Here is a 27983-nt window from a genome sequence, read left to right as displayed (position 1 = left end):
TGGGGTGAATTCCGAAGGTTTTGGGGCCGATCTCAGGGATTTGGGAATTCCAGGAGATTTTGGGGTGAATTCCAGAGGTTTTGGGGCCGATCTCAGGGATTTGGGGGCTCCAGGAGATTTTGGGGTGAATTCCGAAGGTTTTGGGGCCGATCTCAGGGATTTGGGGGCTCCAGGAGATTTTGGGGTGAATTCCGAAGGTTTTGGGGCCGATCTCAGGGATTTGGGAATTCCAGGAGATTTTGGGGTGAATTCTGAAGGTTTTGGGGCCGATCTCAGGGATTTGGGAATTCCAGGAGATTTTGGGGTGAATTCCGAAGGTTTTGGGGCCGATCTCAGGGATTTGGGGGCTCCAGGAGATTTTGGGGTGAATTCTGAAGGTTTTGGGGCCGATCTCAGGGATTTGGGAATTCCAGGATATTTTGGGGTGAATTCCAGAGGTTTTGGGGCCGATCTCAGGGATTTGGGAATTCCAGGAGATTTTGGGGTGAATTCCAGAGGTTTTGGGGCCGATCTCAGGGATTTGGGAATTCCAGGAGATTTTGGGGTGAATTCCGAAGGTTTTGGGGCCGATCTCAGGGATTTGGGGGCTCCCGGAGATTTTGGGGTGAATTCCGAAGGTTTTGGGGCCGATCTCAGGGATTTGGGGGCTCCAGGAGATTTTGGGGTGAATTCCGAAGGTTTTGGGGCCGATCTCAGGGATTTGGGAATTCCAGGAGATTTTGGGGTGAATTCCAGCGGTTTTGGGGCCGATCTCAGGGATTTGGGAATTCCAGGAGATTTTGGGGTGAATTCCAGAGGTTTTGGGGCCGATCTCAGGGATTTGGGGGCTCCAGGAGATTTTGGGGTGAATTCCGGAGGTTTTGGGGCCGATCTCAGGGATTTGGGGGCTCCAGGAGATTTTGGGGCGAATTCCAGAGGTTTTGGGGGCCGATCTCAGGGATTTGGGAATTCCAGGAGATTTTGGGGTGAATTCCGAAGGTTTTGGGGCCGATCTCAGGGATTTGGGGGCTCCAGGAGATTTTGGGGTGAATTCCGAAGGTTTTGGGGCCGATCTCAGGGATTTGGGGGCTCCAGGAGATTTTGGGGTGAATTCCGAAGGTTTTGGGGCCGATCTCAGGGATTTGGGAATTCCAGGAGATTTTGGGGTGAATTCCAAAGGTTTTGGGGCCGATCTCAGGGATTTGGGAATTCCCGGAGATTTTGGGGTGAATTCCAAGGTTTTGGGGGCCGATCTCAGGGATTTGGGGGCTCCAGGAGATTTTGGGGTGAATTCCGATGGTTTTGGGGCCGATCTCAGGGATTTGGGAATTCCAGGAGATTTTGGGGTGAATTCCAGAGGTTTTGGGGCCGATCTCAGGGATTGGGGGCTCCAGGAGATTTTGGGGTGAATTCCGAAGGTTTTGGGGCCGATCTCAGGGATTTGGGAATTCCAGGAGATTTTGGGGTGAATTCTGAAGGTTTTGGGGCCGATCTCAGGGATTTGGGGGCTCCAGGAGATTTTGGGGTGAATTCCGAAGGTTTTGGGGCCGATCTCAGGGATTTGGGAATTCCAGGAGATTTTGGGGTGAATTCCGGAGGTTTTGGGGGCCGATCTCAGGGATTTGGGGGCTCCAGGAGATTTTGGGGTGAATTCCCGAGGTTTTGGGGCTGATCTCAGGGATTTGGAATTCAGCGAGATTTTGGGGTGAATTCCGAAGGTTTTGGGGCCGATCTCAGGGATTTGGGAATTCCAGGAGATTTTGGGGTGAATTCCGAAGGTTTTGGGGCTGATCTCAGGGATTTGGGAATTCCAGGAGATTTTGGGGTGAATTCCGAAGGTTTTGGGGCCGATCTCAGGGATTTGGGAATTCCCGGAGATTTTGGGGTGAATTCCGAAGGTTTTGGGGCCGATCTCAGGGATTTGGGGGTTCCAGGAGATTTTGGGGTGAATTCTGAAGGTTTTGGGGCCGATCTCAGGGATTTGGGAATTCCAGGAGATTTTGGGGTGAATTCCAGAGGTTTTGGGGGCCGATCTCAGGGATTTGGGAATTCCAGGAGATTTTGGGGTGAATTCCGAAGGTTTTGGGGCCGATCTCAGGGATTTGGGAATTCCAGGAGATTTTGGGGTGAATTCCGAAGGTTTTGGGGCCAATCTCAGGGATTTGGGAATTCCAGGAGATTTTGGGGTGAATTCCGAAGGTTTTGGGGCCGATCTCAGGGATTTGGGGGCTCCAGGAGATTTTGGGGGTGAATTCCGAAGGTTTTGGGGCCGATCTCAGGGATTTGGGGGCTCCAGGAGATTTTGGGGTGAATTCCAGAGGTTTTGGGGCCGATCTCAGGGATTTGGGAATTCCAGGAGATTTTGGGGTGAATTCCAGAGGTTCTGGGGTCATTCCCAGGGATCTGCGTGTCCCGGCCGCTGCTTTTGGGGTCACTTTTAGGACTTTTGGGGTAATTTTGTGACTTTTTGGGGTAATTTTGAGACTTTTTGGGGTCATTTTCAGGCGTTTTGGGGTCATTTTAAGACTTTTTGGGGTCATTTTGTGGCGTTTTGGGGTCATTTTGAGACTTTTTGGGGTCATTCTGCGACTTTTTGGGGTCATTTTGAGACTTTTTGGCCTCCTGTATTTCTGTACAGGGAGAACAGCGGGGGAGGGGAGGGGGAAGGGGGCGCCCCCCCCCCCCCCCCATTGTCCCAGTCCAGCCCCAAGCCCGGGATCCATTTGGGGGGTCCAGAGGGGTCCGGGATCCATTTGGGGGGTCCGGGATCCATCCAGACAGGGTTCAGAGTCCACGATCCATCCAGGGGATCCGGGGGGCTCCAGAGGGGTCCGGGATCCATTTTAGGGGTCCGGGATCCATTTGGGGGGTCCAGGATCCACTTGGGGGGTCCCAGATCCATCCAGGAGCGGTTCAGAGGGTCCGGGATCCATTTGAGGGGTCCAGGATCCATTTGGGGGGTCCCAGATCCATCCAGGAGCGGTTCAGAGGGTCCGGGATCCATTTGAGGGGTCCAGGATCCATTTGGGGGGTCCAGGATCCATTCGAGGGGTCCTGGATCCATCCAGAGGGGGTTCAGAGTCCAGGATCCATCCAGGGGATCCGGGATCCATTTGGGGGCTCCAGAGGGGTCCAGGATCCATTTGAGGGGTCCAGGATCCACTTGGGGGGTCCCAGATCCATCCAGGAGCGGTTCAGAGGGTCCAGGATCCATTTGAGGGGTCCAGGATCCACTTGGGGGGTCCAGGATCCACTTGGGGGGTCCCAGATCCATCCAGGAGCGGTTCAGAGGGTCCAGGATCCATTTGAGGGGTCCAGGATCCATTTGGGGGGTCCTGGATCTACCCAGGAGCGGTTCAGAGGGTCCGGGATCCATTTGAGGGGTCCAGGATCCATTTGGGGTGTCCAGGATCCATTTGAGGGGTCCTGGATCCATCCAGAGGGGGTTCAGAGTCCAGGATCCATCCAGGGGATCCGGGATCCATTTGGGGGCTCCAGAGGGGTCCAGGATCCATTTGAGGAGTTCAGGGGGTCCGGGATCCATTTGGGGGGGTCCCGGATCTACCCAGGAGTGGTTCGGAGTCCAGGATCCATTTGGGGGGGTCCAGGATCCATCCAGGAGCGGTTCAGAGGGTCTGGGATCCATTCAGGGGATCCGGGATCCATTTGGGGGCTCCGGGATCCATCCAGACAGGGTTCAGAGTCCACGATCCATCCAGGGGATCCGGGGGGCTGCAGAGGGGTCCGGGATCCATTTTAGGGGTCCGGGATCCATTTGGGGGGTCCAGGATCCACTTGGGGGGGTCCCAGATCCATCCAGGAGCAGTTCAGAGGGTCCGGGATCCATTTGGGGGGTCCAGGATCCACTTGGGGGGGTCCCAGATCCATCCAGGAGCGGTTCAGAGGGTCCGGGATCCATTTGAGGGGTCCAGGATCCATTCGGGGGGTCCTGGATCTACCCAGGAGCAGTTCAGAGGGTCCAGGATCCATTCGGGGGGTCCAGGATCCATTCGGGGGGTACAGAAAGGTCCGGGATCCATTCGAGGGGTCCCAGATCCATCTGGGGGGTCCCGGATCCACCCAGGAGCGGTTCAGGGGGTCCGGGATCCATCCAGGGGATCTGGGATCCATTTGGGGGCTCCAGAGGGGTCCAGGATCCATTCGAGGGCTCCGGGATCCGTTTGAGGGGTCCAGGATCCATTTGGGGGGGTCCCGGATCCATGCAGGAGCGGTTCAGAGGGTCCGGGATCCATTTGGGGGCTCCAGAAAGGTCTGGGATCCATTTGAGGGGTCCTGGATCCATCCAGGAGCGGTTCAGAGGGTCTGGGATCCATTTGAGGGGATCCGGGATCCATTTGGGGGGGTCCGGGATCCATCCAGACAGGGTTCAGAGTCCAGGATCCATCCAGGAGCGGTTCAGAGGGTCCGGGATCCATTTGGGGGATCCAGGATCCATCCGGGGGTCCCCCCAGGTGTCCCAGCTGTCCCCTGGTGTCCCCCGGGTGTCCCTGAAGTGCCACAGGGACCTTTGGGTGTCCCCGAGTGTCCCCCGGGTGCCACCGGTGCCCCTCAGCGTCCCCCGGGTGTCCCAATGTCCCCCCTGGGTGTCCCTCAGTGTCCCCTGAGGGCCTGGAAGGTCCCCGATGTCCCCGAGGGTCCCTGGGGTGGCCCTGGGGCTGTCCCCGATGTCCCCACAGGTCCCTGGGGTGTCCCTGGGCTGTCCCCCGATGTCCCCGCGGGTCCCCGGGGCTGTCCCCGATGTCCCCGCGCTCACGGTGCCGGGGGTGGTGGCCCCTCGGGCTCGCTGTCGCTGCTGTCCTCGATGTCCCCGATGTCCCCGATGTGGCCCGGGCTCAGGGCGAAGGGTGGCAGCTCCTCGTCGGACGAGCCCAGCGAGTCCTCGTCCCCCAGGCGCGTCCCCAAGGCCACGGCCCCGAAGGCCAGCGGCCCCCGCAGCAGCCGGATCTGGGGACACGAGGGGACACGAGGGGACACGAGGGGACAAAGGGGGGGACACGTTGTCACCCGGCTGTCCCCAGGCCCTGTGGCACTGAGGGGACGTCACTGGTGGCACCGGGACTGGCACCAGCCCTGCCGGGGCTGGCCCCGAGGTGTCCCAGCCTTGGGGACATCGGGGCTACCCCCGGGGCTGACCCGGCCGTGTCCCCGTCCCCAGCCCGGGGGGGGTTGGGGGTGTCCCCACCGTGTCCCCACCGTGTCCCCAGCGGCCCTGGGGGTCCCGCAGCACCCTGGGGGTGTCACCCCGGGGGTCGCCAACCGCTGTCACCTCCCCCTGGGTGACATCCGCGTCCCCCCGGGCTCCCGTGGGTGCCACCCCGGTGTCCCCCAGGTGTCCCCACCTCGGCCTTGAGCTCCTCGATGTGTCCCTTGAGGTGCCGGATGTACTGAGCCGCGTCCGAGTGCTCCAGCTGGCCCTGCAGGCGGCCCTCCTCCCGCTGGGGACACACGGGGACACCGCTGTCACCCCCCCGTCACCTCCTGTCACCTGTGTCACCCCCTGTGTCACCTCCTGTCCCCCCGGGACCCCTCCTCCCGCTGGAGACACACGGGGACACCGCTGTCACCCCCCCCCGTCACCTCCTGTCACCTGTGTCACCCCCTGTGTCACCTCCTGTCCCCCCGGGACCCCTCCTCCCGCTGGGGACACACGGGGACACCGCTGTCACCTCCCCTGTCACCTCCTGTCACCTGTGTCACCCCCTGTGTCACCTCCTGTCCCCCCGGGACCCCTCCTCCCGCTGGGGACACAGGAGGTGACACCGCTGTCACCTCCCCTGTCACCCCCTGTGTCACCCCTGGGACCCCTCCTCCCGCTGGGGACACACGGGGACACCGCTGTCACCCTCCCCTGTCACCTCCTGTCACCTCCTGTGTCACCCCTGGGACCCCTCCTCCCGCTGGGGACACACGGGGACACCGCTGTCACCTCCTGTCACCTCCCCTGTCACCTCCTGTCACCTGTGTCCCCTCCTGTGTCACCTCCCCTGTCCCCTCCTGTGTCCCCGGGACCCCTCCTCTCGCTGGGGACACACGGGGACACCGCTGTCACCTCCCCTGTCACCCCCTGTGTCCCTTCCTGTGTCACCTCCTGTGTCCCCTCCTGTCCCCCTGCGTCCCCCCCTGTCCCCCTCCCATCCCCTTGTGTCCCTTTGTCCCTCTCCTGTCCCCGCCCGTGTCCCCCCCATGTCCCCTCCACGTCCCCATGTCCCCCCCATGTCCCTCTGTGTCCCCTCCGGTGCTCCTGGTGTCCCCTCCCGTCCCCCCCATGTCCCCATGTCCCACCCCATGTCCCCCCTATGTCCCCATGTCCCTGTGTCCCCTATGTCACCCCGTGTCCCCGACATGTCCCCCGTGTCCCCCCATGTCTCATGTCTCATGTCGCCATGTCCCCCCATGTCCACCTGTCCCTCTGTCCCCCCATGTCCCCATGTCCCCATGTCCCCATGTCCCCCTGTCCCCATGTCCCCCCATGTCCCATGTCACCCCATGTCCCCATGTCCCCCCATGTCCCCATGTCCCCCCATGTCCCCATGTCACCCCATGTCCCCATGTCCCCATGTCACCCCATGTCCCGTGTCCCCCCATGTCCCCCCATGTCCCCCTGTCCCCATGTCCCCCCATGTCACCCCATGTCCCGTGTCCCCCCATGTCCCCATGTCCCCCTGTCCCCATGTCCCCCCATGTCCCATGTCACCCCATGTCCCCATGTCCCCCCATGTCCCCCCATGTCCCCATGTCACCCCATGTCACCCCATGTCCCCATGTCCCTCTGTGTCCCCATGTCCCCCCCATGTCCCCGTGTCCCTCCATGTCCCCCATGTCCCCCCCATGTCCCCATATCCCCGTGTCCCCCCGTGTCCCCCCATTACTCCCCCGTGTCCCCCCCGTCCCCCCCATGTCCCCCCCATGTCCCCATATCCCCGTGTCTCCCTGTGTCCCCCCCGTGTCCCTGACACATCCCCCCATGTCCCTCTGTCCCCCCCGTGTCCCCCCATGCTCCCCCAATGTCCCCGTGTCCCCCCATGTCCCCCCATGTCCCCCCATGTCCCCATATCCCCATATTCCCGTGTCCTCGTGTCCTCCCACGTCCCCCCGTGTCTCCCCATGTCCCCCCTTTGCCCCCCCCGTGTTCCCGTGTCCCCCCATTACCCCCCTGTGTCCCCCCATGTCCCCATGTCCCCCTGTGTCCTCCCCATGTCCCCCCCATGTCCCCCCCATCCCCGTGTCCCCATGTCCTCCCCGTGTCCCCGTGTCCCCTCCATGTCCCCTCATGTCCCCATGTCCTCCCCGTGTCCCCGTGTCCCCTCCATGTCCCCCCCATGTCCCCTCCCCCCCGGTGTCCCCGTACCTGGATCTCGAGCTCGGCCACTCGCTGTCTCATCTCGGCCAGCGCGGCCATGCTGTCGGCCTCGCGCAGCCGCACGGCCATCACCTCCTCCTTGCTCTGGGGACAGCCCTGTCACCGCGGGGACACCCCGGGGACACCCAGGGACACCCAGGGACACCCAGGGACACCCAGGGACACACCCAGGGGACACCCCGGGACACACCCAGGGACACCCAGGGACACCCCCAGGGACACCCCCAGGGACACCCAGGGTCACCCAGGGACACCCCCAGGGACACCCCCAGGGACACCCCAGGGACACCCCGGGGACACCCAGGGACACACCCAGGGACACCCCAGGGACACCCCAGGGACACCCAGGGACACACCCAGGGACACCCCCAGGGACACCCCCAGGGACACCCCCAGGGACACACCCAGGGACACCCCCAGGGACACCCCAGGGACACCCAGGGACACCCCCAGGGACACCCCAGGGACACCCAGGGACACCCAGGGACACCCCCAGGGACACCCAGAGACACCCCCAGGGACACACCCAGGGACACACCCAGGGACACCCAGGGTCACCCTCAGGGGACACTCAGGGACACCCCAGGGACAACCCTGACACCGCCAGGGACACCTGGGGACACCCAGGGACACCCAGGGGAGACCCTGACACCCCCAGGGGACAGCCAGGGACACCCTCAGGGACACACCCAGGGACACTCCAGGGACACCCCGGGGACACCCAGGGACACTCCAGGGACACTCCAGGGACACCCCCAGGGACACTCCCAAGGACACCCACAGACACCCTCAGGGACACCCCCAGGGACCCCCAGGGACACTCCAGGGACACCCTCAGGGGACACCCAGGGACACCCCAGGGACACCCAGGGGACACTCCCCGGCCTCTGGGGACAAGGGAAGGCAGCGGAGGGGACATGGGGACAGGAGTGGGGACACTGAGACCCTGTAAGGAGGTGACACCAGGACCCCAAAGTCCACGGGGTGTCACCCTGGGGAGGGGACAGGGGTGTCCCCAGGACAGGACAGGGGTGTCCCCGGAGGCGCAGGCGCTGCCCGAGGGACAGGGAGGGGACAGAGGAGCCACAGGAGCCGCGTGGGGCACCCCCCGTGTCCCCTCTCTGTCCCCTCAGTGTCCCCCCCGTGTCCCCTCCGTGTCCCCCCCGTGTGCCCTCTGTGTCCCCCCTGTGTCCCCTCTCTGTCCCCCCTCCGTGTCCCCTCTCTGTCCCCCCCCCGTGTCCCCCCCGTGTCCCCTCTCTGTCCCCCCCGTGTCCCCACCTTGCACTGGGCCTCTGCGTGCTTGCGGTGGCTCTCGCTGAGCTGGGCCTGCAGCCCCTGGCTCTGGGCGGCCGCGGCGCGGAGCTGCTCCCGCAGCCCGGCACAGGCCTGCTCGGCCCGGCCCAGAACGGACCGCTGGATCCGGCCCTGGAACCGGGATAGAACCGGGATTAACCGGGATAGAGCCGGGATTAACCCGGGATTAACCCGGGATAGAGCCGAGATTAACCCGGGATAGAGCCGGGATTAACCCGGGATAGAGCCGGGATTAACCCCTGCTCCCGCAGCCCGGCACAGGCCTGCTCGGCCCGGCCCAGAACGGACCGCTGGATCCGGCCCTGGAACCGGGATAGAACCGGGATTAACCGGGATAGAGCCGGGATTAACCCGGGATTAACCCGGGATAGAGCCGGGATTAACCCCTGCTCCCGCAGCCCGGCACAGGCCTGCTCGGCCCGGCCCAGAACGGACCGCTGGATCCGGCCCTGGAACCGGGATAGAGCCGGGATTAACCGGGATAGAGCCGGGATTAACCCGGGATTAACCCGGGATAGAGCCGGGATTAACCCGGGATTAACCCCTGCTCCCACAGCCCGGCACAGGCCTGCTCAGCCCGGCCCAGAACGGACCGCTGGATCCGGCCCTGGAACCGGGACAGAACCGGGATTAACCGGGATAGAGCCGGGATTAACCCGGGATAGAGCCGGGATTAACCTGGGATTAACCCAGGATAGAGCTGGGATAGAGCCGGGATTAACCCGGGATAGAGCCGGGATTAACCCAAGATAGAGCCGGGATTAACCCGGGATTAACCCAGGATAGAGCTGGGATAGAGCCGGGATTAACCCGGGATAGAGCCGGGATTAACCCAAGATAGAGCCGGGATTAACCTGGGATTAACCCAGGATAGAGCTGGGATAGAGCCGGGATTAACCCGGGATAGAGCCGGGATTAACCCAAGATAGAGCCGGGATTAACCCGGGATTAACCCAGGATAGAGCTGGGATAGAGCCGGGATTAACCCAGGACAAACCCAGGACACAGAGCCCCGCCCCCCATCCCCGCTGTCACCCCCCAGCCCCATCCCTGCTCTCCCAGTCCCTCCCAGTGTCCCCAGTCCTGCTCCCAGTCCCTCCGAGTCCTGTTCCCAGTCCCTCCCAGTCCCTCCCAGTTACCTGGGTCTCCAGCTGCAGCACCCTCTACCTCAGTGCCCCCATTCTCAGTCCCTCCCAGTCCCTCCCAGTCCATTCCCAGTCCATCCCAGTCCCTCCCAGTTACCTGGGTCTCCAGCTGCAGCACCCTCTGCCTCAGCGCCCGCAGCTCCAGCTGGGCCTGGGTCTCCCTGAGCCGCGCCCCCAGCACGGCCTCGTGCAGCGCCCGCGGCTCCTTCCAGCGGCCCCCGCGCGACACCTGGGGCGGGGGACAGGGCTGGGGACACCCTGGGGACACCGCTGGGACACCCCTGGGGACACCTGGGACAGGGCTGGGGACACCCCTGGGGACACCTGGGGACACCCCTGGGACAGGGCTGGGGACACCTGGGACAGGGCTGGGGACACCCCTGGGGACACCTGGGGACACCCCTGGGACAGGGGACAGGGCTGGGGACAGCTGGGGATACCTGGGGACACCCTGGGGACACCCCTGGGACACCTGGGGACATCCCTGGGGACACCTGGGGACACCCTTGGGACAGGGCTGGGGACACCTGGGGACACCTGGGGACATCCCTGGGACAGCGGGACACGGCTGGGGACACCTGCGGACACCCTTGGGGACAGTGGGAGAGGGCTGGGGACAGCTGGGGACACCTGGGGACATCCCTGGGGACAGCAGGACAGGGCTGGGGACACCTGGGACAGCTGGGGACATCCCTGGGGACAGCAGGACAGGGCTGGGGACACCTGGGACAGCTGGGGACACACCTGGGGACAGGGCTGGGGACACCTGGGGACACCCCTGGGGACACACCTGGGGACAGTGGGAGAGGGCTGGGGACACCCTTGGGAGACCCCTGGGACACCCTGGGGACACCTGGGGACCCCCCTGGGACAGGGGACAGGGCTGGGGACACCTGGGGACAGCTGGGGACACCCCCGGGACACCCCTGGGACAGCTGGGGACACCGGGGGACACCTGGGACAGCTGGGACAGCTGGACACCTCCCAGCACATCTGGACAACGCCCTGGGCACCCCTGGGCACCCCTGGGCACACCTGGGGACACCCTGGGGACACCTGGGCACACCTGGGCACCAACCCGGGCACACCTGGGCACACCTGGGGACACCCTGGGGACGGGAGGTCCCTGAGGTCCTCAAGTGTCACCTGCCAGGTGTCCCCAGTGTCCCCCAGTGTCCCCCCAGTGTCCCCAGTGTCACCTGCCAGGTGACCCCAGTGTCCCCCCAGTGTCTCCCCAGTTTCCCACCAGTGCCCCCAGTGCCCCCAGTGCCCCCAGTCTCACCTGCCAGGTGTCCCCAATGTCCCCAGTGCCCCCCAGTGTCCCCAGTGCCCCCCAGTGCGCCCAGTGCCCCCAGCCTCCCCAGTGTCCCTGCAGTGTCTCCCCAGTTTCCCCCCAGTGTCCCCGGTGTCCCCAGTGTCCCCCCAGTGCCCCCAGTTTCCCCCCAGTGTCCCTGGTGTCCCCAGTGTCCCCCCAGTCCCCCCAGTCTCACCTGCCAGGTGTCCCCAGTCCCCCCAGTGCCCCCCGTGTCTCACCTGCCAAGTGTCCCCAGTGCCTCCCAGTCCCACCAGTCCCCCCAGTGTCCCCAGTCCCGCCCGTGTCTCACCTGTCAGGTGTCCCCAGTTTCCCCAGTGTCCCCCCAGTCCCACCAGTGCCCCCAGTGCTCCCAGTCCCCCCAGTCTCACCTGCCAGGTGTCCCCAGTGCCCCCAGTGTCCCCAATGCCCCCAGTCCCCCCAGTCTCACCCACCAGGTGTCCCCCCAGTGCTCCCAGTGCCCCCAGTCTCACCTGCCAGGTGTCCCCCCAGTTTCCCCCCAGTGCCCCCAGTCCCCCCAGTGTCCCCAATGCCCCCAGTACCCCCCAGTCTCACCTGCCAGGTGTCCCCCCAGTGCCCCCAGTCTCACCTGCCAGGTGTCCCCAGTCTCCCCCAGTGTCCCCCCAGTTTCCCCCCAGTGCTCCCAGTGCCCCCAGTCTCCCCCGCCAGGTGTCCCCCCAGTTTCCCCCCAGTGCTCCCAGTGCCCCCAGTTTCCCCCCAGTGCTCCCAGTGCCCCCAGTCTCCCCCGCCAGGTGTCCCCCCAGTTTCCCCCCAGTGCTCCCAGTGGCCCCAGTCTCACCTGCCAGGTGTCCCCCCAGTTTCCCCCCAGTGCTCCCAGTTTCCCCCCAGTGCTCCCAGTGCCCCCCCAGTCTCCCCCACCAGGTGTCCCCCCAGTGCTCCCAGTGCCCCCAGTCTCACCTGCCAGGTGTCCCCAGTCCCCCCAGGGCTCCCAGTGCCCCCAGTTTCCCCCCAGTGCTCCCAGTGCCCCAGTGTCCCCCCAGTCTCCCCCCCCAGTTTCCCCCCAGTGCTCCCAGTGCCCCCAGTTTCCCCCCAGTGCTCCCAGTGCCCCCAGTCTCACCTGCCAGGTGTCCCCCAGCTCCCGCACCTGCCTCTGCAGGTCGCTGAGGGCGCTCAGCGCCTCGGCCTCGCGCAGGGCCAGCCCCTGCAGCTCCTCCTGCAGCCGCAGCACGTTGGCCTCGTCCGGCAGCAGCGTCTGGCGCTGGCCACAGCGCGGGGACATCAGCGGGGACATCAGCGGGGACAGCGCGGGGACATCAGCGGGGACAGCGGGGGGGACAGCGCGGGGACATCAGCGGGGACAGCGGGAGGGACAGCGGGGGGACATGGGGACAGCGCGGGGACAGCGGGGACATGGGGACAGCGGGGGGGACAGCAGCGGGGACAGCGCGGGGACAGCAGGGGGGACAGCGCGGGGACAGCAGGGGGACATGGGGACAGCGGGGGGGACAGCAGGGGGACAGCGGGGGGACGGCGGGGGGACATGGGGACAGCGGGGGGGACAGCAGGGGGACAGCGGGGGGACGGCGGGGGGACATGGGGACAGCGGGGGGGACAGCGGGGACATGGGGACAGCGGCGGGGACAGCAGAGGAACAGGGGACACGGGGACAGCGGGGGGACAGGGGACAGCAGGGGGGACATCAGCGGTGACAGCGGGGGGACAGCGGGGGGACAGGGGACAGCGGGGGGGACAGCAGGGGAACAGGGGACACGGGGACAGCGGGGGGACAGGGGACAGCAGTGGGGACATCAGGGGGAACAGCAGGGGGACACGGGGGGACAGCAGGGGGGACATCGCTGGGGACATCGGGGGGGACATCGGGGGGACAGGGGACAGCAGGGGGGACAGCAGGGGGGACAGGGGACACGGGGACATCAGGAGGACGGCAGGGGGGACATCAGGGACACAGGGACAGCAGGGGGGGACAAGGGGACAGCAGAGGGACAGCAGGGGGGACAGGGGACACGGGGACAGCAGGAGGACGGCAGGGGGGACATCAGGGACACAGGGACAGCAGGGGGGGACAAGGGGACAGCAGAGGGACAGCAGGGGGGACAGGGGACACGGGGACAGCAGGGGGGACAGCAGGGGGGGACACAGGGGACACAGGGACATCAGGGGGGACACACAGAGCGACACAGGGGACACAGAGGGGACACAGAGGGGACACACGGGGACACACAGGGGGACACAGGGGACACACAGGGGGACACAGAGGGGACACACAGAGCGACACAGGGGGCACAGAGGGGACACAGAGGGGACACCCGGGGACACAGAGGGGACACCCGGGGACAGCAGCGGGGCCACCCCCGGGGACATTCCCGGGACAGGGACACCCCAAGGAGGGGCCGCTCCTCTGGGGACATCCCCGGGGACACCCCTGGGGACCCTCGCAGGGCTCCCCAGGGCCACCCGTGGGACACCCCCACCCCAAAGGCCACTCGTGTCACCCTCCCTGTCCCCAGGGCCACCCGTGGGACACCCCCGAGGCCACTCGTGTCACCCTCCCTGTCCCCAGGGCCACCCGTGCGACCCTCCCGTTGCCGATGTCCCCGTGGTGTCCCCGCGGTGTCACCTTCTCCACGTCCAGGACCTTGTCCTGCATCTCCCGGCCACCTCCCCGCCCTCACGGCCACCCACGAGACCCTCCCGTTGCCGGTGTCCCCGCGGTGTCCCCGCGGTGTCCCCTCAGTGTCACCTTCTCCATGTCCAGGACCTTGTCCTGCATCTCCTTGAGGGCCCCCAGGGTTTCGCTCTCGCGGAGCCGCGACTGCTCCAGCTCCGTCTCCAGCTGCGCCACGAACTCCTCGCTCAGACGGCGGTTCCCCTGTCACCCAACGTCACCCAACGTCACCCGGGGTCACCCAGGGTCACCCAATGTCACCCGGTGTCACCCGGGGTCACCCAGGGTCACCCAGTGTCACCCCCCAGCCGCGATTGCTCCAGCTCCGTCTCCAGCTGCGCCACGAACTCCTCGCTCAGACGGGGGTTCCCCTGTCAGCAGTGTCACCCAGGGTCACCCAATGTCACCCAATGTCACCCAGCGTCACCCAGTGTCACCCGGGGTCACCCGGTGTCACCCAATGTCACCCAGCGTCACCCAGTGTCACCCAGGGTCACCCGGTGTCACCCAACGTCACCCAATGTCACCCAGTGACACCCAGGGTCACCCAGTGTCACCCAATGTCACCCAGCGTCACCCAGTGTCACCCAGTGTCACCCAATGTCACCCAGTGTCACCCAGGGTCACCTGGTGTCACTCAGTGTCACCCGGTGTCACCTCCCATCACCCCCCAGCCGCGACTGCTCCAGCTCCGTCTCCAGCTGCGCCACGAACTCCTCACTCAGACGGGGGTTCCCCTGTCACCCAACGTCACCGGGGGTCACCCAGTGTCACCCAGGGTCACCCAGTGTCACCCGGTGTCACCCAGGGTCACCCAGGGTCACCCAGTGTCACCCAGCGTCACCCAACGTCACCCAGTGTCACCCGGTGTCACCCAACGTCACCCAATGTCACCCAGTGACACCCAGGGTCACCCAGTGTCACCCAATGTCACCCAGCGTCACCCAGTGTCACCCAGTGTCACCCAATGTCACCCAGTGTCACCCAGGGTCACCTGGTGTCACTCAGTGTCACCCGGTGTCACCCGGTGTCACCTCCCATCACCCCCCAGCCGCGACTGCTCCAGCTCCGTCTCCAGCTGCGCCACGAACTCCTCACTCAGACGGGGGTTCCCCTGTCACCCAACGTCACCGGGGGTCACCCAGTGTCACCCAGGGTCACCCAGTGTCACCCGGTGTCACCCAGGGTCACCCAGGGTCACCCAGTGTCACCCAGCGTCACCCAACGTCACCCAGTGTCACCCAGGGTCACCCAGTGTCACCCAATGTCACCCAGTGTCACCCCCCAGCCGCGACTGCTCCAGCTCCGTCTCCAGCTGCGCCACGAACTCCTCGCTCAGACGGGGGTTCCCCTGTCAGCAGTGTCACCGGGGGTCACCCAGTGTCACCCAGGGTCACCCAGTGTCACCCGGTGTCACCTCCCATCACCCAGTGTCACCCAACGTCACCCAGTGTCACCCAGGGTCACCCAGTGTCACCCGGTGTCACCTCCCATCACCCAGTGTCACCCAACGTCACCCAGTGTCACCCAGTGTCACCCGGTGTCACCCAGTGTCACCCAATGTCACCTGGTGTCACCCGGTGTCACCTGGTGTCACCCAATGTCACCCAGTGTCACCCAGGGTCACCCAGTGTCACCCAACGTCACCCAGTGTCACCCGGTGTCACCTCCCATCACCCAGTGTCACCCAACGTCACCCAGTGTCACCCAGTGTCACCCGGTGTCACCCAGTGTCACCCAATGTCACCTGGTGTCACCCGGTGTCACCTGGTGTCACCCAATGTCACCCTGTGTCACCCAGGGTCACCCGGTGTCACCTCCCATCACCCAGTGTCACCCAGTGTCACCCAACGTCACCCAGTGTCACCCAGGGTCACCCAATGTCACCAGGGGTCACCCAACGTCACCCAGTGTCACCCGGTGTCACCTCCCATCACCCAGTGTCACCCAGGGTCACCCAATGTCACCCTGGGTCACCCAGGGTCACCCAGTGTCACCCAGTGTCACCCAACGTCACCCAGTGTCACCCAGTGTCACCCAATGTCACCCGGTGTCACCCAATGTCACCCAACGTCACCCAGTGTCACCCGGTGTCACCCAACGTCACCCAGTGTCACCCAGTGTCACCTCCCATCACCCAGGGTCACCCAGTGTCACCCCCCAGCCGCGACTGCTCCAGCTCCGTCTCCAGCTGCGCCACGAACTCCTCGCTCAGACGGGGGTTCCCCTGTCACCCAACGTCACCCGGTGTCACCCAGTGTCACCCAATGTCACCCAATGTCACCCAGCGTCACCCAGTGTCACCCGGGGTCACCCGGTGTCACCCAATGTCACCCAGCGTCACCCAGTGTCACCCAGGGTCACCCGGTGTCACCCAGCGTCACCCAATGTCACCCAGTGACACCCAGGGTCACCCAGTGTCACCCAATGTCACCCAGTGTCACCCAGGGTCACCTGGTGTCACTCAGTGTCACCCGGTGTCACCCGGTGTCACCCAGTGTCACCCCCCAGCCGCGACTGCTCCAGCTCCGTCTCCAGCTGCGCCACGAACTCCTCACTCAGACGGGGGTTCCCCTGTCACCCAACGTCACCGGGGGTCACCCAGTGTCACCCAATGTCACCCAGTGTCACCCGGTGTCACCCAGGGTCACCCAGGGTCACCCAGTGTCACCCAGCGTCACCCAACGTCACCCAGTGTCACCCAGGGTCACCCAGTGTCACCCAGGGTCACCCAGTGTCACCCCCCAGCCACGACTGCTCCAGCTCCGTCTCCAGCTGCGCCACGAACTCCTCACTCAGACGGGGGTTCCCCTGTCACCCAACGTCACCGGGGGTCACCCAGTGTCACCCAGGGTCACCCAGTGTCACCCGGTGTCACCTCCCATCACCCAGTGTCACCCAACGTCACCCAGTGTCACCCAGGGTCACCCAGTGTCACTCGGTGTCACCTCCCATCACCCAGTGTCACCCAACGTCACCCAGTGTCACCTGGTGTCACCCAATGTCACCTGGTGTCACCCGGTGTCACCTGGCGTCACCCAATGTCACCCAGTGTCACCCAACGTCACCCAGTGTCACCCAGTGTCACCCGGTGTCACCCAGTGTCACCCAATGTCACCCAATGTCACCTGGTGTCACCCGGCGTCACCCAATGTCACCCAGTGTCACCCAACGTCACCCAGTGTCACCCAGTGTCACCCAATGTCACCCAGTGTCACCCGGTGTCACCCAATGTCACCCGGTGTCACCCAGTGTCACCCCCCAGCCGCGACTGCTCCAGCTCCGTCTCCAGCTGCGCCACGAACTCCTCACTCAGACGGGGGTTCCCCTGTCAGCAGTGTCACCCAGGGTCACCCAGTGTCACCCAGGGTCACCCGGTGTCACCCAGTGTCACCCAATGTCACCCAATGTCACCTGGTGTCACCCGGCGTCACCCAATGTCACCCAGTGTCACCCAACGTCACCCAGTGTCACCCAGTGTCACCCAATGTCACCCAGTGTCACCCGGTGTCACCCAATGTCACCCGGTGTCACCCAGTGTCACCCCCCAGCCGCGACTGCTCCAGCTCCGTCTCCAGCTGCGCCACGAACTCCTCGCTCAGACGGGGGTTCCCCTGTCAGCAGTGTCACCCAGGGTCACCCAATGTCACCCAATGTCACCCAGGGTCACCCAGTGTCACCCAGGGTCACCCGGTGTCACCCAGTGTCACCCAACGTCACCCAGTGTCACCCGGTGTCACCCTGTGTCACCCAGTGTCACCCAGTGTCACCTCCCATCACCCAGTGTCACCCAGTGTCACCCAACGTCACCCAGTGTCACCCAGGGTCACCCAATGTCACCCTGTGTCACCCAGGGTCACCCAGTGTCACCTCCCATCACCCAGTGTCACCCGGTGTCACCCAGTGTCACCCAATGTCACCCAGTGTCACTCAGTGTCACCCAATGTCACCCAATGTCACCCGGTGTCACCCGGTGTCACCCAGGGTCACCTGGTGTCACTCAGTGTCACCCAGTGTCACCCCCCAGCCGCGACTGCTCCAGCTCCGTCTCCAGCTGCGCCACGAAGTCCTCGCTCAGACGGGGGTTCCCCTGTCACCCAATGTCACCCAACGTCACCCGGGGTCACCCAGGGTCACCCAACGTCACCCGGTGTCACCCAATGTCACCCAGTGTCACCCGGTGTCACCCAATGCCACCCAATGCCACCCGTCACTCAGTGTCACCCGGTGTCACCCAGTGTCACCCAACGTCACCCAGTGTCACCCAATGTCACCCAGTGTCACCTCCCATCACCCAGTGTCACCCAATGTCACCCAATGTCACTCTGTCTCACCCAATGTCACCCAATGTCACCCGGTGTCACCCAACGTCACCCAATGTCACCCGGGGTCACCCAGGGTCACCCAGTGTCACCTCCCATCACCCAGTGTCACTCAGTGTCACCCAGTGTCACCCAGTGTCACCCAGTGTCACCTCCCATCACCCGGTGTCACCCGGTGTCACCCAGGGTCACCCAGTGTCACCCAACGCCACCCGGTGTCACCTCCCATCACCCAGTGTCACCCAATGCCACCCAGTGTCACCCGGTGTCACCTCCCATCACCCAGTGTCACCCAACATCACCCAATGTCACCCAGTGTCACCCGGTGTCACCTTCCACCATCCAGTGTCACCCGACGTCACCCAGTGCCACCCAGTGTCACCCGGTGTCACCCAATGTCACCCCGTCTCACCCGGTGTCACCTCCCATCACCCAGTGTCACCCAACGACACCCACTGTCACCCAATGTCACCCGGTGTCACCCAATGTCACCCAATATCACCCAATGCCACCCAGTGTCACCCAGTGTCACCTCCCATCACCCAGTGTCACCCAACGACACCCACTGTCACCCAATGTCACCCGGTGTCACCCAGTGTCACCCAGTGTCACCTCCCATCACCCCCCAGCCGCGACTGCTCCAGCTCCGTCTCCAGCTGCGCCACGAACTCCTCACTCAGACGGGGGTTCCCCTGTCACCCAACGTCACCCGGTGTCACCCGGTGTCACCCAATGTCACCCAGTGTCACCCGGTGTCACCCAGGGTCACCCGGTGTCACCCAGTGTCACCCGGTGTCACCTCCCATCACCCCCCAGCCGCGACTGCTCCAGCTCCGTCTCCAGCTGCGCCACGAACTCCTCGCTCAGACGGGGGTTCCCCTGTCACCCAACGCCACCCAGTGTCACCCAACGTCCCCCGGTGTCACCCGGTGTCACCCAGTGTCACCCAGTGTCACCCAACGTCACCCAAGGTCACCCAATGTCACCTCCCCTGGCCACGAACTCCTTGCTCAGCTGGGGGTTCCCCTGTCAGCGGTGTCACCCAGTGTCACCAAATGTCACCCGGTGTCACCCAATGCCACCCAACGCCACTGCTGTCACCCAATGTCACCAACATCACCTCCCCCCTGCCACGAACTCATCTGAGGGCCGGGGGTTCCCCCAATGTCCCCCAATGTCCCCAGATGTCCCCCAGCGCCACCTCCCCCCCGCCACGAGCTCCTCGCTCAGCCGGGGGCTCCCCCGTGCCACCAGCGTGCCACCAGAGTGCCATTAGAGTGCCACCAGAGTGCCACCAGAGTGCCACCAGCGTGTCACCAGAGTGCCATGAGAGTGCCACCAGAGTGCCACCAGAGTGCCACCAGCGTGTCACCAGAGTGCCATGAGAGTGCCACCAGAGTGCCACCAGAGTGCCACCAGAGTGCCATGAGAGTGCCACCAGAGTGCCACCAGAGTGCCACCAGCGTGTCACCAGAGTGCCACCAGAGTGCCACCAGCGTGTCACCAGAGTGCCATTAGAGTGCCACCAGAGTGCCACCAGAGTGCCACCAGCGTGTCACCAGAGTGCCACCAGAGTGCCACCAGCGTGTCACCAGAGTGCCATTAGAGTGCCACCAGAGTGCCACCAGCGTGCCACCAGCGTGTCACCAGAGTGCCATGAGAGTGCCACCAGAGTGCCATTAGAGTGCCACCAGAGTGCCACCAGAGTGCCACCAGTGTGTCACCAGAGTGCCATGAGAGTGCCACCAGAGTGCCACCAGAGTGCCATGAGAGTGCCACCAGCGTGTCACCAGAGTGCCATTAGAGTGCCACCAGAGTGCCACCAGAGTGCCACCAGTGTGTCACCAGAGTGCCATGAGAGTGCCACCAGAGTGCCATGAGAGTGCCACCAGAGTGCCACCAGAGTGCCACCAGCGTGCCACCAGAGTGCCAGCAGAGTGCCACCAGAGTGCCACCAGCGTGTCACCAGAGTGCCATGAGAGTGCCACCAGAGTGCCACCAGCGTGCCACCAGCGTGTCACCAGAGTGCCACCAGAGTGCCACCAGAGTGCCACCAGCGTGCCACCAGAGTGCCAGCAGAGTGCCACCAGAGTGCCACCAGCGTGTCACCAGAGTGCCATGAGAGTGCCACCAGAGTGCCACCAGCGTGCCACCAGCGTGCCACCAGAGTGCCATGAGAGTGCCACCAGAGTGCCACCAGAGTGCCACCAGCGTGCCACCAGCGTGTCACCAGAGTGCCATGAGAGTGCCACCAGAGTGCCACCAGAGTGCCACCAGCGTGTCACCAGAGTGCCATTAGAGTGCCACCAGAGTGCCACCAGAGTGCCACCAGTGTGTCACCAGAGTGCCACCAGAGTGCCACCAGTCTGTCACCAGAGTGACATGAGAGTGCCACCAGCGTGCCACCAGAGTGCCACCAGTCTGTCACCAGAGTGCCATGAGAGTGCCACCAGCGTGCCACCAGAGTGCCACCAGCGTGCCACCAGAGTGCCACCCGCCCTGTCACCTCCCGCTGCTCAGCCGGGGGCTCCCCCGTGCCACCAGAGTGCCACCAGAGTGCCACCCGCGTGCCACCCGCCCTGTCACCTCCCCCTGCTCACACTGGGGCTCCCCCGTGTCACTAGAGTGCCACCAGAGTGCCACCAGCGTGTCACCAGAGTGCCACCAGAGTGCCAGAGTGCCACCATAGTGCCACCCGAGTGCCACCAGAGTGCCACCAGAGTGCCACCCGCCCTGTCACCTCCCCCCGCTCACACTGGGGCTCCCCCGTGTCACCAAATGTCACCGAGGTGTCCCCGGTGCGTCACCTCCCCCCCTCGCTTGGCCGAGGCGTCCCTTGTGTGACACAGGTGACAGCTGGGGACACACGGGGACAGTGACACACGGGGACAGTGACACACAGTGACACACAGTGACACACAGTGACACACGGGGACAGTGACACACAGGGACAGTGACACACAGGGACACACAGTGACACACGGGACACACGGGGACAGTGACACACAGGGACAGTGACACACAGTGACACACAGTGACACACAGTGACACACGGGGACAGTGACACACAGGGACAGTGACACACAGGGACACACGGGGACAGTGACACACAGTGACACACAGTGACACACAGTGACACACAGTGACACACGGGGACAGTGACACACAGTGACACACAGTGACACACAGTGACACACAGTGACACACGGGGACACATGGGGACAGTGACACACAGGGACAGTGACACACAGTGACACACGGTGACACACAGTGACACACAGTGACACACAGTGACACACGGGGACACATGGGGACAGTGACACACAGGGACAGTGACACACAGTGACACACGGTGACACACAGTGACACACGGGGACAGTGACACACGGGGACAGTGACACACAGTGACACACAGTGACACACAGTGACACACGGGGACAGTGACACACAGGGACAGTGACACACAGGGACACACAGTGACACACAGTGACACACAGTGACACACAGGGACAGTGACACACAGGGACACACAGTGACACACAGTGACACACAGTGACACACAGGGACACACGGGACACACGGGGACAGTGACACACAGGGACACACGGGGACACACGGGGACACATGGGGACAGTGACACACAGGGACACACAGGTGACAGTGACACAGGTGACACACAGAGACACACAGGTGACAGTGACACAGGTGACACACAGGGACACAGGGACACAGAGGGACACACGAGGACAGCGACACGGGTGACAGGGACACACGGGGACACCCAGTGACACACAGGGACAGTGACACAAGTGACACAGGTGACACCCACTGGTGACAATGACACACAGGGACAGTGACACACGGGGACACAGTGACACAGAGGGACACACAGGTGACACACGCACGTGACAGTGACACCCACGGGTGACAGTGACACACGGGTGACACAGGTGACACACAAGTGACAGTGACACACAGGTGACAATGACACACAGGTGACAGTGACACACAGGAACACAGGTGACAGTGACACAGGTCACACAGGTGGCACTGACACCCACAGTGACACCCACGGGTGCCAGTGACACACACAGTGACACACACAGGTGACACACAGGTGACACCCACGGGTGACACAGGTGACAGTGACACAGGTGACACCCACGGGTGACAGTTGACACACCTGCAGCTCGCGGATGGTGCTCTGTGCCCGCCGCAGGCTCTCGGTGGCCGAGCTGCAGCGCTGGCACCGTGGGCACAGTGACACCCACAGGTGACAGTGACACAGGTGACACCCACGGGTGACAGTGACACACACAGTGACAAACACAGTGACACACACAGGTGACAGTGACACACACAGGTGACACCCACGGGTGGCACAGGTGACAGTGACACACCTGCAGCTCGCGGATGGTGCTCTGTGCCCGCCGCAGGCTCTCGGTGGCCGAGCTGCAGCGCTGGCACCGTGGGCACAGTGACACCCACAGGGACACAGAGTGACACAGGTGACAGTGACACCCACGGGTGACAGTGACACACACAGTGACACCCACAGGTGACAGTGACACACACAGGTGACACCCATGGGTGACAGTGACACACACAGTGACAAACACAGTGACACACACAGGTGACAGTGACACAGGTGACAGTGACACACACAGGTGACACCCATGGGTGACAGTGACACACACAGGTGACACCCACGGGTGGCACAGGTGACAGTGACACACCTGCAGCTCGCGGATGGTGCTCTGTGCCCGCCGCAGGCTCTCGGTGGCCGAGCTGCAGCGTTGCCGCACCAGCGCCAGCTCCCGCCGGATGACGTCGTTCTCCTCGGCCTCCTGCGCCCGCGTCACCTGGCCCTGGCACAGGGAGGGGACAGCGGTGTCACCGCCGGCCAGCGGGGACAGTGAGGGACAGTGAGGGGACAGTGAGGGGACAGTGAGGGGACAGCGGTGTCACCTCCAGCCAGCAGGGCCATGGGGACAGGGGGGGACACGGGGACAGTGGGGACACGGGTGCCACAGGATGGGGTTGGGGACAATGAGGTCACACTGGGGACAATGGGGTGGCACGGGTGCCACAGGACGGGGTTGGTGACAATGGGGTGGCACTGGGGACAATGGGGTGGCACCGGGGTTGGGGACAATGAGGTGACACTGGGGACAATGGGGTGACACCGGTGCCACAGGACGGGGTTGGGGACACTGGAGTGGCACTGGTGCCATAGGATGGGGTTGGGGACAGGAGAATGACACTGGGGACAATGGGGTGACACCGGTGCCACAGGACGGGGCTGGGGACACTGGAGTGGCACTGGTGCCATAGGATGGGGTTGGGGACAGGAGAATGACACTGGGGACAGTGGGGTGACACCGGTGCCACAGGACGGGGTTGGGGACACTGGGGTGGCACTGGTGCCACAGGACGGGGTTGGGGACAATGAGGTGACTCTGGGGACAATGAAGTGACACTGGTGCCATAGGACGACGTTGGGGACAACGAGGTGGCACTGGGGACACTGGGGTGGCACTGGGGTGGCACTGGGGTGACACTGGGGACAGCGGGGACAGCGTCACCTCCCGCCCGCGGGGCAGAGCCAGCGAGGCTGCGGTGGCAGCGGGGGACAAGGGGTGCCAGCGGTGCCACGGGACAGACAATGGGGTGACACTGGGGACAGCGGGGGGACACTGGGGACAGCGGGGGGACAGTGGGGGGACAGTGGGGACACTGGGGACACTGGGGACACTGGGGACAGCGGGGGGGACAGTGGGGGACAGTGGGGGGACAGTGGGGGGACACTGGGGACACTGGGGACACTGGGGACAGGGGGACGTGTCTCCAAGGAGGGGTGACACCAGCCCTGGGGGTGACACCGGGGACAGGGAGGTGCCACCAGCCCAGGAAGGTGACAGTGAGGACACAGAGGTGACACTGGGGACAAGGAGGTGACAATGAGGACAGGGAGGTGACAGTGAGGACAGGGAGGTGGCACTGGGGACAGGGAGGTGACAGTGAGGGCAAGGAGATGACACTGAGGTCAGGGAGGTGACACTGGGGACACAGAGGTGACACTGGGGACAGGGAGGTGGCAATGGGGACAGGGAGGTGACAGTGAGGGCAGGGAGGTGGCACCGGGGACAGGGAGGTGGCACTGGGGACACAGAGGTGACACTGGGGACAGGGAGGTGGCACTGGGGACAGGGAGGTGACACTGAGGACAGGGAGGTGACAGTGAGGACAGGGAGGTGACACCGGGGACAGGGAGGTGACACCAGCCCTGAGAAGGTGACAATGAGGACAGGGAGGTGACACTGGGGACAGGGAGGTGGCACTGAGGACACAGAGGTGACACTGGGGACAAGGAGGTGACAGTGAGGGCAAGGAGGTGACACTGGGGACAGGGAGGTGACAATGAGGACACAGAGGTGGCACTGGGGACAGAGAGGTGCCCCCAGCCCCGCGGGGACCATTCGCCCCCTCCCCCTCCCCCAATCCCACCCGAACTCCTCCAATCGCTGCTTTTCACCCCAATCTGCCCCAACCCCCCCATCCCCCATCCCAATTCCCCCAAATCCCCGCAAAATCCCCCAAAACCCCGCTGCCCCCCCCCCCCCTCCCCTCCCCCACCCCGAGCGGGGAAGGTGCGCGGGAGCCTCCGGAAAAAGCAGGAAAAAGGCGGGAAAAAAAAAAGGGAAAATCTGCCCCAAAACGGGGCTGGGAGGGGGGAGGAAGGGGAGGAGGAGGAAGAGGAAGAAATGGGTGGAAAAAGAGCGAAAAGAGGGCAAAGAAGCCGCAGTACCTGGATGAGGCGATCGGCCAGGGCCGCGCTCTCCTGGGGCGGGGGGGGGGACAGCAACAGAGGCCGGGTCAGCGGGGACAGCGACAGCGACAGCGACAGCCGCGACAGTCGCGACAGCGACAGCGACAGAGGCCCCCGCGACCTGCCCGCCACCCCCGCAGTGCCCCAGGGTTTGGGGTTTTTGGGTGGTTTTTGCTTCCCCCGAAGCGGTTCTGAGGTGGGGGGGGGGGGGTTTGGTTCCTAAAAGGAGGGGTTTTACCTCAAAACGCGGGGATTTTGTTCATAAATGAGGAGGTTTTGTTCCTAAATGGAGGGGTTTTACCTCAAAATGGGGGGATTTTGTTCCAAAATTGAGGGGTTTTACCTCAAAATGCAGGGATTTTGTCCATAAATGGAGGGATTTTACCTCAAAATGGGGGGATTTTTCCCCAGAAAAGGGGATTTTACCTCCAAACGGGGATCGTGTCCCAAAACGGGGCAATTTTACCTCAAAATGGGGGGATTTTGTTCCAAAATTGAGGGGTTTTACCTCAAAACGATGGGATTTTGTCCATAAATGAAGCAATTTTACCTCAAAATGCGGGGATTTTGATCCTAAATGAGGAGGTTTTGTCCCGAAAAGGAGGGGTTTTACCTCAAAATGGGGGGTTTTGTTCATAAATTGAGGGATTTTACCTCAAAATGGGGGGCTTTGTTCATAAATGAGGAGATTTTGTCCCGAAAAGGAGGGGTTTTACCTCAAAACGCGGGGATTTTGTTCATAAATGAGGAGGTTTTGTCCCTAAAAGGAGGGGTTTTACCTCAAAATGGGGGGTTTTGTTCCAAAATTGAGGGGTTTTACCTCAAAATGCAGGGATTTTGTCCATAAATGGAGGGATTTTACCTCAAAATGGGAGGATTTTTCCCCAGAAAAGGGGATTTTACCTCCAAAGGGGGGTTGTGGCCGAAAACGGGGCAATTTTACCTCAAAATGGGGGGATTTTGTCCCAAAATTGAGGGGTTTTACCTCAAAAAGATGGGATTTTGTCCATAAATGAAGCAATTTTACCTCAAAATGCGGGGATTTTGATCCTAAATGAGGAGGTTTTGTCCCGAAAAGGAGGGGTTTTACCTCAAAATGGGGGGTTTTGTTCATAAATTGAGGGATTTTACCTCAAAATGGGGGGCTTTGTTCATAAATGAGGAGATTTTGTCCCTAAAAGGAGGGGTTTTACCTCAAAACGCGGGGATTTTGTTCATAAACGAGGAGGTTTTGTCCCTAAAAGGAGGGGTTTTACCTCAAAATGGGGGGTTTTGTTCCAAAATTGAGGGGTTTTACCTCAAAATGCAGGGATTTTGTCCATAAATGGAGGGATTTTACCTCAAAATGGGAGGATTTTTCCCCAGAAAAGGGGATTTTACCTCCAAAGGGGGATTGTGGCCGAAAACGGGGCAATTTTACCTCAAAATGGGGGGATTTTGTCCCTAAATGAGGAGGTTTTGTCCCGAAAAGGAGGAGATTTTGTCCCTAAATGGAGGGATTTTACCTCAAAATGGGGGGGTTGTTCATAAATGAGGAGGTTTTGTTCCAAAATTGAGGGGTTTTACCTCAAAATGGGGGGTTTTGCTCCAAAATTGAGGGGTTTTACCTCAAAATGGGGGGGTTTTGTTCCTAATTGGAGGGGTTTTACCTCAAAATGGGGGGTTTTGTTCCAAAATTGAGGGGTTTTACCTCAAAACGATGGGATTTTGTCCATAAATGGAGGGGTTTTACCTCAAAATGGGAGGATTTTTCCCCAGAAAAGGGGATTTTACCTCCAAAGGGGGATTGTGGCCCAAAACGGGGCAATTTTACCTCAAAATGGGGGGGTTTTGTTCCAAAAAGGAGGGGTTTTACCTCAAAACGATGGGATTTTGTCCATAAACGAAACAATTTTACCTCAAAATGCGGAGGTTTTGTCCCTAAATGAGGAGGTTTTGTCCCGAAAAGGAGGAGATTTTGTCCCTAAATGGAGGGATTTTACCTCAAAATGGGGGGGTTGTTCAAAAATGAGGAGATTTTGTTCCTAAAAGGAGGGGTTTTACCTCAAAATGGGGGGATTTTGTTCATAAATGGAGGGATTTTACCTCAAAATGCGGGGATTTTGTTCCTAAATGAGCAGATTTTGTCCTGAAAAGGAGGGGTTTTACCTCAAAATGGGGGGTTTTGTTCATAAATTGAGGGGTTTTACCTCAAAATGGGGGGATTTTGTTCCTAAATGAGGAGATTTTGTCTCTAAATGGAGCAATTTCTTCTCAAAATGGGGGGTTTTGTTCCAAAAAGAAGGGGTTTTACCTCAAAACGATGGGATTTTGTCCATAAACGAAGCAATTTTACCTCAAAACGCGGGGATTTTGTCCCTAAATGAGGAGATTTTGTCCCGAAAAGGAGGAGATTTTGTCCCTAAATGAGGGATTTTACCTCAAAATGGGGCAGTTGTTCATAAATGAGGAGATTTTGTTCCTAAATGGAGGGGTTTTGCCTCAAAATGCGGGGGGGTTGTTCATAAATGAGGAGGTTTTGTTCCTAAAAGGAGGGGCTTTACCTCAAAATGGGGGGTTTTGTTCCAAAATTGAGGGGTTTTACCTCAAAATGGGGGGGGTTTGTTCCTAATTGGAGGGGTTCTACCTCAAAACGCTGGGATTTTGTTCCAAAATTGAGGGGTTTTACCTCAAAATGCAGGGATTTTGTCCATAAATGGAGGGATTTTACCTCAAAATGGGAGGATTTTTCCCCAGAAAAGGGGATTTTACCTCCAAAGGGGGATCGTGTCCCAAAACGGGGCAATTTTACCTCAAAATGGGGGGTTTTGTTCCTAAATGAGGAGATTTTGTCTCTAAATGGAGCAATTTCTTCTCAAAATGCGGGGGTTTTGTTCCAAAAAGGAGGGGTTTTACCTCAAAACGCTGGGATTTTGTCCATAAATGAAGCAATTTTACCTCAAAATGCGGGGATTTTGTTCCTAAATGGGGGGATTTTGTCCATAAATGAGGAGATTTTGTCCCTAAATGGAGGGATTTTGCCTCAAAATGGGGGGGTTGTTCATAAATGAGGAG

The 27983-nt window shown here is 62.1% G+C and overlaps 2 protein-coding genes and 1 long non-coding RNA gene across 26 annotated transcripts in view; 1 reads left to right on the top strand and 2 right to left on the bottom strand.

The window, feature by feature from the left end:
* Positions 1 to 1906: 1906 nt before the first annotated feature.
* On the bottom strand, positions 1907 to 4445 carry LOC125320682 (extensin-like). Of its 24 annotated transcripts, none has more exons than XM_048293072.1 (6): positions 4373 to 4445; positions 4182 to 4321; positions 3960 to 4090; positions 3847 to 3928; positions 3738 to 3773; positions 1907 to 2735 (listed from the first exon to the last, which is right to left on the bottom strand). In XM_048293072.1, exons 1-6 carry the CDS (start codon positions 4413 to 4415, stop codon positions 1953 to 1955), a joined length of 1215 nt encoding a protein of 404 aa, XP_048149029.1. In that variant the 5' UTR covers positions 4416 to 4445; the 3' UTR covers positions 1907 to 1952. The 24 variants fall into 24 exon arrangements, 21 of the variants coding, with proteins under 21 accessions (XP_048149029.1, XP_048149032.1, XP_048149026.1 ...); XM_048293075.1 differs by having other exon boundaries at positions 4182 to 4272; positions 4375 to 4441; XM_048293069.1 differs by having other exon boundaries at positions 3960 to 4321.
* LOC125320685 lies at positions 3314 to 4078 on the top strand. Its single transcript, XR_007201248.1, has 3 exons — positions 3314 to 3380; positions 3740 to 3833; positions 4007 to 4078. It is a non-coding gene; the product is annotated as an uncharacterized LOC125320685 (long non-coding RNA).
* A 296-nt stretch (positions 4446 to 4741) lies between the features above and the next one.
* EVI5L (ecotropic viral integration site 5 like) overlaps positions 4742 to 27983 on the bottom strand; it is an 85537-nt gene continuing 62295 nt past the window's right edge. The window contains exons 12-20 of the mRNA XM_048293090.1: positions 24909 to 24941; positions 22792 to 22968; positions 13854 to 13982; positions 12210 to 12350; positions 9917 to 10048; positions 8639 to 8785; positions 7349 to 7444; positions 5340 to 5435; positions 4742 to 4944 (exon numbers count right to left, since the gene is read on the bottom strand). Coding sequence (XP_048149047.1) covers positions 4750 to 4944; positions 5340 to 5435; positions 7349 to 7444; positions 8639 to 8785; positions 9917 to 10048; positions 12210 to 12350; positions 13854 to 13982; positions 22792 to 22968; positions 24909 to 24941 — 1146 coding nt within the window. The 3' untranslated portion in view covers positions 4742 to 4749. The remainder of the gene's footprint in view (positions 4945 to 5339; positions 5436 to 7348; positions 7445 to 8638; positions 8786 to 9916; positions 10049 to 12209; positions 12351 to 13853; positions 13983 to 22791; positions 22969 to 24908; positions 24942 to 27983) is intronic.

The sequence above is a fragment of the Corvus hawaiiensis genome (genome assembly GCF_020740725.1).
Source record: "Corvus hawaiiensis isolate bCorHaw1 chromosome 32 unlocalized genomic scaffold, bCorHaw1.pri.cur SUPER_32a, whole genome shotgun sequence".
NCBI lineage: Eukaryota > Metazoa > Chordata > Aves > Passeriformes > Corvidae > Corvus > Corvus hawaiiensis.
The sequence above is the reverse complement of the archived record's forward strand: the minus strand, read 5'-3'. Positions and strand labels throughout refer to the sequence as shown.